General features: G+C 47.5%; 1 protein-coding gene across 1 annotated transcript in view; it reads right to left on the bottom strand.

Annotated features, from left to right (window-relative positions):
• Window positions 1–258: 258 nt before the first annotated feature.
• The window catches only part of itga9 (integrin, alpha 9), a 69,011-nt gene continuing 57,664 nt past the window's right edge, over window positions 259–11,605 (bottom strand). Inside the window, exons 19-28 of the mRNA XM_080848786.1 lie at window positions 11,284–11,370; window positions 10,713–10,792; window positions 10,014–10,103; window positions 9,228–9,336; window positions 8,563–8,670; window positions 6,068–6,193; window positions 5,707–5,826; window positions 5,287–5,382; window positions 2,668–2,787; window positions 259–644 (exon numbers count right to left, since the gene is read on the bottom strand). Coding sequence (XP_080704912.1) covers window positions 546–644; window positions 2,668–2,787; window positions 5,287–5,382; window positions 5,707–5,826; window positions 6,068–6,193; window positions 8,563–8,670; window positions 9,228–9,336; window positions 10,014–10,103; window positions 10,713–10,792; window positions 11,284–11,370 — 1,035 coding nt within the window. The 3' untranslated portion in view covers window positions 259–545. The remainder of the gene's footprint in view (window positions 645–2,667; window positions 2,788–5,286; window positions 5,383–5,706; window positions 5,827–6,067; window positions 6,194–8,562; window positions 8,671–9,227; window positions 9,337–10,013; window positions 10,104–10,712; window positions 10,793–11,283; window positions 11,371–11,605) is intronic.

Below are 11,605 nucleotides of genomic sequence, written 5' to 3'. Positions count from 1 at the left end.
CATAGGATATGTCTCCCAGGGACTTGAAAACAATCCAAGCCCCTGCGAAGCTCTTCTCTATACAATATGGAATACATGTATAAAAAATAGATTTAGCTCTGAAACAGCGCCCTGAGGGTTTTTTCCTTCTTGTCTGCTGATACTGACGTGATCCATCAATCAATCATCAATCAATCAATCAATCTTTTCTGCTGATACTGACATGATGTCCACATCTGATTGACGAAGCCATTGTCACTTTTTAGTCAGTCAGTCAGTGTGTTCAGTCCCTTTGGCAAGAAAGCAACTCCGCTGGGTGAAATGGACTTCCAATCCCATGTGTCGGACAGCAACATAAACATCTCACCTCCGTTAGCTTTCCTCCTACACAAGAAAAGTGTCAAACCTCCGAAAAATTAGGAGAATATTCATTTCTTCCACATATGGAAGACTGGCGGACCCATGGCTTACAGGATGGCCGAGGCAAAGGCAGCAGCTCATTGGATCGTTTGCGGTCCAATGCTCGAGCTCATTGGCTTTTAATCGTAATCCTCATGCCCCGGTGATCATTGGCTCTTCTGCACCCAGTCCCAGCTCTCGTCGCTGTCCTTCCTGCTCTTCTCCGCCTCTATGATCTCTCGGTAGCGTCGGCGGAAAAAGCCCATCTGCAAAAGCAGAGAGAGAGAGAGAGAGAGAGAGAGAGAGAGAGAGAGAAAGCTTGAGATCACAAACAGCAGGGCAGGCAGCCATACACTACAAACACAGCACTGGACGTGAGACTGAGTGGATGAAAGAAAAGATTAAAGTCAGTAAGACAGGTTGTTTAACAAACAGATAGATAAACAGACAGACAGACATGGTCAGTCAGAGAAGCTTAAATATAAACAGATAGACCAACAGGCAGATAGTGATAAATAGAAGTGATAATAGCTAATCGTGCCGGTGTTGTGGTACGCTGGTAAGTGTCCTGGTAATGATGAGAGTTGGCGTATGCACAGACACGGATGATATGCTTATTGCGGTCATTCATCTCTGTTTATTGATACGGCCCCATGGGCTCCTCAGGCATTTCCTGAGGAGAGCGTTGCTAGACATGTGCAGCCCTTGTAAAAGGGGTTTATTTTGGCCCATCCAAGGTCTCATGAAAAAAGGTGTGTGTGTGTTGTGTGTGTGTGTGTGTGTGTGTGTGTGTGTGTGTGTGTGTGTGTGTGTGTGTGTGTGTGTGTGTGTGTGTGTGTGGGGGTGTATCCCTGGACCAACATTCCAAGGTTCAGTTGTGGTATTCCCCGCTGGAGCGGAGGAGGGGAAAAGAATAGGAGTTTTGTGAAAAGTGGCCCCCAAGAAATCAGGGTGATTGCCATTTCCTCTTTGAAATGGCTTTTTTTTCTCACATGCGAGTGCTGTGGTGTAAATTCGCCTCGGGTCCTAGGTTTGGTCCTTTTTTAACGGCTTACGCCGGGGCGAGCCAGGAGCTCGCTGTGAGCCCCTCCGGCTGCCGGTCCAAGACAAGCCGCCCCCTCATCCCTGAGGAGAGGGAAGGAGAGGAGAAGTGCCCCTCACCGTGCCAGTGAAACGTGACGCAGGGACAAAATAACACGGCCCGATAAAAGCGTCGGGACCTGACGAGGTCTGTTTATAGCCTATTAAATACACATGAGCAATGTGATACCCATAAAATAATGCTCAAGTAACGTTAATAAGGTTTCCAGTCGGACTCTGTTGGTCAGCACAGATGATTGCCTTTAACTGCGTAGTGATGATGGAAATAATGATTAAACGGGAACGCCACTGACTGCGATCGAGCTCATTGGGTTTTCAGTGTGTTTCGCTGCGTGCGATGTGTTATTGAAGCAGGTGTATTCATTCTGCTCCCCGATACCACAGTGCCAGATAGTGAGGTCAGTGTCTGGATACACACCCCCGTCTCACTGAAGTCGAAGCGTCGGAATACAATGGCCACCCTAAGAACCCTGGAGCAGGGCTTGCACACTAATTGTATTATGGCCCATAACCTAAAGGTCACGACCTCTAAGTTTTGGGGCACATAAAAACCCGAAATGCTCAGTTAATAATTAGCTTGTGTCTCAAAATCTCAAGAGAGAATCAAAAGAACATTGTGGTCCACAGACCCAGGTGACTAATGGGAGAGCTAAACCAGATCACAGGGTACAGAGAAACTGATATGGTAAAAGAGCTAAATTACTTGGAAATTGCTACAAATTCCTGGGTGTTTTTGAGCAGAGTGAAGATTCAGTGATATCATCTGGTCAAATAATATCGTTCTTTTTTTTTCTGGTAGCCTTGTGACTGGAGGGGGGGGGGGTCAATTCATACGGGTTCACTCGAGGTAAGGGAGGAGGAGTGAGCACAGCCTTCACAGACCAGTGGGGGTCTAGGCCTATACATACACAGCCTTTGATTTGATTTGCCCAACTGGATGACTAAGCTTTTAATAGTGTATTCTCTAACTGAAAGTATCAGTAGTGGCTAGAAGATATCCATCAAGCCATTTGTACTTACCGGTATCTTTATTCAAAGTGACTCACAAAATAGACAAGTTATGCATTTGATCTGTGACCACTATGCTTTACTAGTCGGGCTGTTGAACGCTTCAGGCACTCTCACTTTTCAGTCATTCTAAGGTGGCCAGTTCCCCTGTGGTGACTCCCTTGACATGCGCTTTCTTACCTTCCACAGCAGCACAGCGAGCAGGAGGAAGATGAGGATCCCAACCAGGAGGCTGATGGCGATGATCCAGCCCACCACGTAGCCCCTTGGCTCCTGACTGTGAAGCGCCTCGAACATCAGCTGTGACCAGAAGAGATTGGGTTTAATGCACGCACGCACACACACACACACACACACACGCGCACGCATGCACACACACATACGCACACGCAAGCCAGACACACACATGCACACACATACACTTCAGACAGGAAGACTACACACACACACACACACACACACACACACACACACACACACACACACACACACACACACATACAAATGAGCATGCACACACCAAAAACACACACACACACACACACACACACACAGGACTTTGGCCTTCCAACTGGCCAGTGTCATTTTAATCTGTTTTTGTCTCCGAGACATATTGAAAGGTCTGTGTAGCCAATGGACTGATACCAAAACGGAACAGGCCTAGCAGACAAGCTCTTAGGTCTGTATGAAATCATTATACAATTTCCTGATGATAATAGAGTCTGCTCTGCGTCGGTGTTGGATATGGGTCTGCTAAGTGAAAACAAAGGGAGCAATTATGGCAGAAATGCTCTGATTTGAAGAACAATATTGTCTGGAAGCCATTGCCATTCCATCCAGCAAGCCCATTAATTATTTGCTACAGTCAGATGCCAAAATCGCACTGCTTTATGACTTTATATTTATATGACATAAAACAGTATTCAGAATTCATAGAATGCCTTACGTTTGGGATCTGGACAATCTGGCATAGCGATCTGTTTCTATTGCTAATATGGTTTGTTGACATTTTCATGTGAACCAAAAACAAAAACAGTCTTGTGAAAACACTGGACTCCACAATAAATGACCCTGATTTACTCTCCCAGCTGCAGAGAGAGTGCACAGTGACCCACTAAATTATCCACCACAAACTACTGGGAGAGAGAAAAACCTATGGCGTCTACAACAATCAAGTAATTTAGTAAAGGTCGAAAAATAAAGCTGAAAATAGAACGCAAATAGAGAGGTCAAAAGCTCACAGAAATTGAGTCAACTCTATACGGGTTCTCTACAGGAATCCTGGGGCAGATTTCTATAAAACGGGGGAAGTTCAGTCAGTAAGAAGTTCATAAGTGAGTGTTCATATAAATGTGTAATATATAAATATTGATTCAGAATTCTGCACCACATTCCTGGTCTGAGGGGGTGGGAGCCCTGCTGCTTCTAGAAACAGCGTCCGTTTTGACGGACCCTCACACATGTGCCCTTAGAAGACGGAGAATATATGGAGCATGGCGAGGAGACCTGTTGACCCTGAGAAATACGGAAGAATTTAACCTTTTCCCGACTATAACACGCCGCCTCTGCAACGCGCCGCCTCGCTGGTGAGAAGAACTTTCTGGAAGAGTCTGAATCTAACTGTAGCATGAAGAGGCTAAAGGAAGGCTCTCACTGGACCGAGTGAAAAGACAGCTGATAAATCTCCCCCGTGTCACCCCCCTGAACTCTTTCCCACATTTAACTCCCTTCTCTGCGAAGGCCGCCAGACCAGAAAAAGGCTTCATGTCAGTTTTGTCAAAACACACACAAAAAAAACAACAACAAAAAGAACTGATGGAGATGTCCTGTTCAGTTCGACCTGTGTCAAGCCTCCGTGGTTCACAGTTCGACAGCCAGAACTGGTTAGCAATAACGCTGCGCTATATCCGGAGATGTGGGAAATGCAGATGACCTTAATTGGCCTCAATTGAATCTCAAATTGAATTGGGTTCTTTAAAACTCTGCGCTGTGCGAATGGGCCTGGGCTCTTATGGAAATGTCTCAACGTCTCCATCCTGGTGCTGAGTGACTGGGGGTCCAGGGAGGGAGGGGGGTAGGGGTGGGGGGATCAACACGTTGAATGAGTGGTAAGGGAAGCAAACAGGAGAGGGAGAGGGAGGGGGTGGGGAGCAGACACATTAACGACAGGTCTGAATTAACCCATACCCACCCAAACCTGTCCTTGAGCACAGCTGAGGACCCCCAAAAAGAGCCGGCAGTCCCAGCGGAGGAGCCCCCTCACCCAGCCCAGGACCCAGCTGCTCGTCCCGCTTTAAAAGCACTCAGAGCTCCAGCGCCACCGGAGCGAGGACGCCCCGGCCCAGTGGCGCCCGCTTAAAATGGCCTCCCTTCATTTCCCCACAGACTGCAGAGGTGTCTGGAGACCCGACGGCTCGTGATTCTCCAAAAACAATTGTGTCAGCACTTTGATGATGATGCCCTCCAATCAGTTTAAGGTAAACAACAGCAAAGGCTGCCCGAGCCGTCAGACTAATAGAAGTGGGGAGTGGGAGTGAGGGAGAGAGAGAGGGAGAGAGAGAGGGAGGGAGAGAGGGAGAGGGTGAGAGTGAGGGAGAGAGGGGTGAGAGAGAGAGAGAGAGAGGGTGAGAGTAAGGGAGAGAGAGGGAGAGAGAGGGAGAGGGTGAGAGTTAGGGAGAGAGGGAGAGAGAGAAAGGGAGAGTGAGGGAGAGAGAGAGAGAGAGAAGGAGAGAGAAAGAAAGAGGGAGAGTGAGGGAGAGAGAGGAGAGAGAGGTGAGAGAGACTGAATGTCAAACTCACCGATATCTCTTCTGGTTGGCCGTGGGCTACTTCAATGGCCCTGTCATCCACACGAACATTCCCTCTGGTCACAAACTGGATCACAGAAGAGCTGTCCTGTGGTGTGGAAAGGGTTAGGGTTAGGGTTAGGGTTAGAGAGCTGTCCTGTGGTGTACTGCAACTACTACTATCTATAGACTGAGGGACCTGGTTTAAATGAATGGTAAATAGAGCTGGATGAAAAGAAGTAGATGGTAGGAGGGGAAAAATTACCATCATTTATTATTATTTAAATAATTCAGAATGAACATGGCTATGAGTTGGGGTGTGTCTTACCCTCTTGAGTATCTCTGTGTTCAGAAGCATTTATTATTATTATGATTATTATTATTCTTTAAATAATTCAGAATGAACATGGCTATGAGTTGGCGTGTGTCTTACCCTCTTGAGTATCTCTGTGTTCAGTAGCATTTTCACATCTATACTGACGGCCTCCTCCTTGGCCTGTGAGCCCAGAGTACACGAGATCACAAGACACGCTCGTCCGGGCCGGTCACAGTCCTGCACAATACACAGAGACGAGCGTCACGCTAACAGACAACAACAATCAATACAAGATCAGGATGAGTGTAAGTCCTTTAAGGCAAAGCACTGATGATCCGAGAGAATCAGATCAGAGCCAGACCAGCGTTATGGGCAAACTTATTAAAAAGCCCAAATGAATACATATGAACATTCAGGTGTGATAAATGACTAAACTTAACTAGACGGTACAGAACCGCTCTACAGGCTTCGGACGTACCAGGACTCTCCTTCCTGATTTGGTGAAGAAGGCGAAGATGGTGTGGAAGATGTTCTCCCGGTCCTGGGGGATGGTGCAGGGGGTGGGGTTCCGGTGTGGGGTGCAGTTTCCTCGAGCGTCCGCCACCTGGACACAGAGCGGAGACAGACTTCCTCAAGAACGGCACGCACTGCAGTCTCAGACTGGACCGGGAACAGTGACAAGCAAAAGGGTCGAAAAACGTAATTTTAAAGTTGTCATCCTCTTCTCCCTTCTATGCCTTCTTATCAGTAGCATGACATATGGGGTTTTATTTTTCGTCTTTTTGGTATCTTGTGTGTGGTGTGTGAGTGTGTGTGTGTGTGTGTGTGTGTGTGTGTGAGTGTGTGTATGTGTGTGTGTGTGTGTGTGTGTGTGTGTGTGTGTGTGTGTGTGTGTGTGTGTGTGTGAATGTGTGTGTGTGTGTGTGTGTGTGTGTGTGTGTGTCTGGGGATTGACCCTGCGCAGTGAGGTTTCTGGACCGGAGAGAAATGTGTGTGAGGGGATTAAGTACAGTGGTGGAGGACATGAGACTTAAAGGATCTCATTGAAGCCTGGGAACAGCCTTGGTTGCCTCGCTGTGGGTGGGAAGTGTGTCCTCGGGCCATCCTCCTGTGAGCTTTCTGTGAGAACGGGATTAGTGGCCGTGTTGTAGGACAGTTCAGACTGAACCCCGACTGATGTCTGTGTGTGACCGCCACATTTAAAAAAGGGTTAAAGGAAGTCCTGTTTGAACAAGGGCTCTCCTTCCCTCCCCTCCCCTCCCCTCCCCTCCACCCTCTTCTCCTTGCCATGCTTCCCCACATGGAGTGATTTAGGGGCGGGGTGTTCCGCTTTGACACGTGCCCCCAGGGAGCCCTAACCCTCTTCCCCTCGAGCCCACACCTCCTCTCAGGCAGGCCCCAGAGAGAGGGGGGGGGGGTAGAGAGAGAGAGAGAGAGAGAGAGAGGGAAAGAGAGAGTGAGAGTGAAAGAGAGAGCAAGTGAGAGAGAGAGAAAGGGAGAGAGTGAGTGAGAGAGAGAGAGAGAGAAAGATGGAAAGAGAGAGTGAGAGTGAAAGAGAAAGGGAGAGCAAGTGAGAGTGATTGAGAGCGAGAGAGAGAGAAAGGGGGTGAGTGAGAGAGAGAGAGAGAGAATGGGAGAGAGCAAGTGAGAGAGAGAGAAAGGAGAGAGTGAGTGAGAGAGAGAAAGCCCTGGAGGTGACGAGCACTGTGGCCTCCCGTTGTCTATTGTCATAGCGCCCAGCACCTCCTCACCCCGAGGTTTGCTCCTTTCACAAGCGCCTTTATGATGATGGGACTTCACCAGCGCATCAGTCAGACCAGCGAGCGTCTGCTCCTGCTCTTGCTCCTGCTGGGGAAGATTCATGGGCCACAGCTCCGAATTCAGTCACACTCCAGGATTTTCATGATTTAAAATGGCTACAGGCGGCCTATGCCTCTCTCACAGTAGCAGCCCTGTCGGGTTTGACCCCTTTCTGTTTGTGCAAATGGCCCTCCACACCCAAACTCTCCCCCTCCCCGCCCCCGACTCTGTCCCCCTCCGACTCTCACCCCCCCGCCCCCCGCCCCGACTCTCACATGCTGTGGTGGGGAAGCTGCTGCTATGTTCTCACATATGCATTTGCAATTATGAGGCCTTTCTGTTTGCCTTGTCCTTCTGTGAGGAGACTTTGGGAGGAGCAGGTTGCCCCCCCGCCACCCCTGCCCCCCCCCCGCCCACCCCTCACCCCTCACCCTTCTTCTGCGAGGCAGCTGTGTTATCAGCTTCTGTTTGCCAGCCGCAGGTTACCAGGGTTCCCGAGGGAGGGGGCATTCCTCGCAGGTGTCCCATTCCACCCTTTCGTGCAAGCCGTCTGATCCCCCTAAAGTGATCCCATATGGGGCCTTGGGGCCCCGGTCCACTGCTCCTGAGCCACCCACTCACAGCAAACATAATTAACAGGTTGATCTCCTGCATGATCTGGCCATATGAAAGCAACGACGCAGGGGTTAAGATAACATTTTATCTGGCGGGAGGTGTAGTGTTTCCTAACTTCAGTATGGGCCCTTGAGAAACAAACGTCTGCCTACCTGCAGTGGCCCCATTACCCCTGAATCCTGCTGCTTCAGCTTTCTATGAGACGCTGGCCCATATGAGAGAGAGTGCCCACACAGTATGAGACGCTGGGCCATATGAGAGTGCCCACACAGTATCAGACGCTGGCCCGTATGAGATTGAGTGCCCACACAGAATGAGACACTGGCCCATATGAGAGTGCCCACACATTATTAGACACTGGCCCGTAAGAGAGTGCCCACACAGTATGAGAGTGAGTGCGCATACAGTATGGTGTAAATTGTTAACAACATAGTGGCATAGACAGACTCGCTGAAACAACATAGTGGCATAGACAGCCTCGCTGAAACAACATGGTGGCATAGACAGCCGCGCTGAAACAACATGGTGGCATAGACAACCAAACTGATGGTTGCTTACGTGAGTGTCGATGATATGGAACATGTCAGCCCCATTACCCGCCAACCGGTTGGGGATCCTGATATGGACCACGGATCCAGGCAGTCCACTCGGGCCGTTGTTCACAACCTACGGGAGCAGCACAATATTGAGTTTTTCTTTTGCTGTAACTAGCCATTCCATTGTGGAGCAGGATAATAATGTCAGGATAATACTGCAAATTAGCTAAACAGAGTTTAAGAGAATTTTTATGAAGATTAAAGTGTGTTTATGAGAATTTCATGAAGATTAAAGTAAGTTTCTGAGAACTAAATGAGGATTAAAGTGAGTATATGAAAACTTCATGAAGATTAAAGTGAGTTTATGAGAACTTTATGAAGATACACAAAGTGAGTTTAAGAGAACTTCATGAAGATTAAAGTGAGTTTATGAGAACTTCTTAAGGATTAAAGTGAGTTTATGAGAACTTCATGAAGATAAAAGTGAGTTTAAGAGAACTTCATGAAGATTAAAGTGAGTTTATGAGACCTTCTTAAGGATTAAAGTGAGTTTATGAAAACTTCATGAAGATTAAAGTGAGTTTATGAGAATTTCACAGACAGTCACTGACCTATAGCCACTAACATGTTCATTGAGAGGATCCTTACGTAAAGAGCTAACATCAGACAGTGTAGGGGGAGAGGTACCTGGAACGTGAAGTTAAGTGGCTGGAAGTTGCACTCCATATCATCTAACTGGACGAATCGAGACGCATCGATGGAGTTTCCATACACAAAAGATTTTGGGGAAACCACACTGCAGACAGTGACAAAGCAAAACATCAGTCCAATGGCAGACAAAAGCTTATTCATCTGGAGGTATTTAGTTCCACTCACACTATGTAACCTATACGCACTACTTCCTGTGATCATGGGACAGTATTTAGAGGGGAAATTAAATCACTCAGTTCATTCATCTATTTGAATATATATGTTTAGCTGGCGACTACCATCCTGGAAAACCGACAGCATAAAAGAATAAAAAATGTCCCTCATGAACGAAAAGTCCCCCCCCTCCCCCCCGTAATCTTTCATCTCTCCTCTGTGAACATGGGGGACACCGGGGATGGCATTATCAGATGCTCTTCTTCCCTCATAGATGCAGAAGAGCATCAGTGTTTACACACCGGGTTCCTCTTCTCTCTGAAGTGTGTCTGTGATGAGGCACTGCAGATAAATGCTTCACTTTGACAAGTTCCTGCTTGGGAGGAAGGCGTAGGCCCCCCCTGAGAAAGCTTTTCAGTGAAACTGAATATTAACAAGCCCTTTAAGTGGCTCTGATACTGAGATCTACAAGGGTACATCTGTGTGCGAGCCATGATTTATTTTCCTAAGAGGAACATCCAGCTGTATTTGCCTGCAAAAAGAGTCATTTATTTATTGAGGGGTTATTTATTTCTCGAAAAGGACGTAATGTGCTTGTCTAGTCCTTACCCGGTTATGGTGGTGTCCACCTCATGCACCAGGGGGATCGATATGTCTAGAGTGTTGTCGAAGAGTGTGCTCTCGTGCTCCGGATTTGCACTGCAACAAGCAAAACAACGATATTCAACCAGGCAGCTATTCCGTGCGACAGAAGTTAGTTTAAGTGTATTCTTTCTGTACAGTACATCTCCTGTAATCATGGTACCCTACAATTATTTTCCGGTTTCAACCGTACATCAAAATGAAAGTGCTGTATACATTGTGACACTTGACAGGGTAGCTTAGGATGCTGTTCGACTGAAAAAGGTATATTATACATTCATGGGTGAACCCGAGCCAAGAATGCTTTAAGGCAGTTCAGTGCCAGTGGAGACGTTTGACAGAGTGAAAGCTAGCCGTCAGCGTGTAATATAAAGTTATGAGTAAAGAAAACACATCTGGCCAGCATTACCTTCCAATCCAGACCTTTAAAAACAATGAGTGCTTATGACTAGGCTTCCTTGTTATGGCAAAACAGAGTCCATGGGTGATTTTGAAATGTGCTCCACACATAAAATGTGTTATTATTACTATAACTGTGGAACAGAATTACCCATTCAGGTATTACTGAGACATGTCATCAGCATTGAGTCATCCTGCAGGGGAAGGGGAAGGTTATACATGTGTGTATATGTAGTGTTTCACATAACAAAGGGAGGCAAAACATACCTCCTTGTGTGAACTAAAAACTGCAAGGTCTCACTTTCTCCCGAGAGGTGACTTGTGTCAAAAAGCACGGCAAGGTGATACTGGAAGAAAAAAAAGAAAAAGAACATTTCAGAAAAAAATGAAATGAATTTGACCGATTCCCCCGAAAGAGGACTTCAGTTACACTCACACTCACACTCACACTCACACTCACACTCACACTCACACACGCTTATCACACTTCAAATGCAGTCACACTCACAGGCGCTAAAAACACAAGATAACTCAAGACTATAGCACAACTATAGACATTTTAGTCTACTTGTGTAAGTATACAACAGGCCAGTCGTCACAGAGGGCATAAGGAGACATTAGTCCACACATAAGTCCTCAGGCGCGCTAGTGTGCACTAGGTAGTGTGCACTAGGTAGTGCGCACTAGATAGTGTGCACTAGTTAGTGACCACTAGGTAGTGTGAACTAGATAGTGTGCACTAGTTAGTGTGCACTAGGTAGTGTGCACTAGTTAGTGTGCACTAGATAGTGTGCACTAGCTAGTGTGCAGTAGCGCCGGAGGCACTGTGTCTGCCTACCTTGGTCTGGGCCCTCATGAAGGGAAATCCCACACTGCACTTGAGGAAGTCCAACTCAACGAGTCCACAGGAAATGCCCTTCTCTTCCTGGAGGAGAAACAGACACAGGGAGGACCGGAGACGCAGAGTGAGAGTGCGGTTGGGGAAGTGTTTGTGTGTGTGTGTGTGTGTGTGTTTGTGTGTGTGTGTGTAGGGGGGTGGAGTGGGGGGGTGAGGAGCGGATTAAGGAGCGCAGAGACAGGATTGCCACACTAGACAGAAAACAGAACCCTTTGTGTGTGTATGTGTGTGTGTGTGTTTGTGTGTTTGTGGCAGAGAACAG

This window comes from Sprattus sprattus (assembly GCF_963457725.1).
Source record: "Sprattus sprattus genome assembly, chromosome: 12".
In the NCBI taxonomy this organism is placed as follows: domain Eukaryota; kingdom Metazoa; phylum Chordata; class Actinopteri; order Clupeiformes; family Clupeidae; genus Sprattus; species Sprattus sprattus.
Note: the sequence above shows the minus strand (reverse complement) of the source record. Positions and strands in the feature narration are given on the sequence as shown.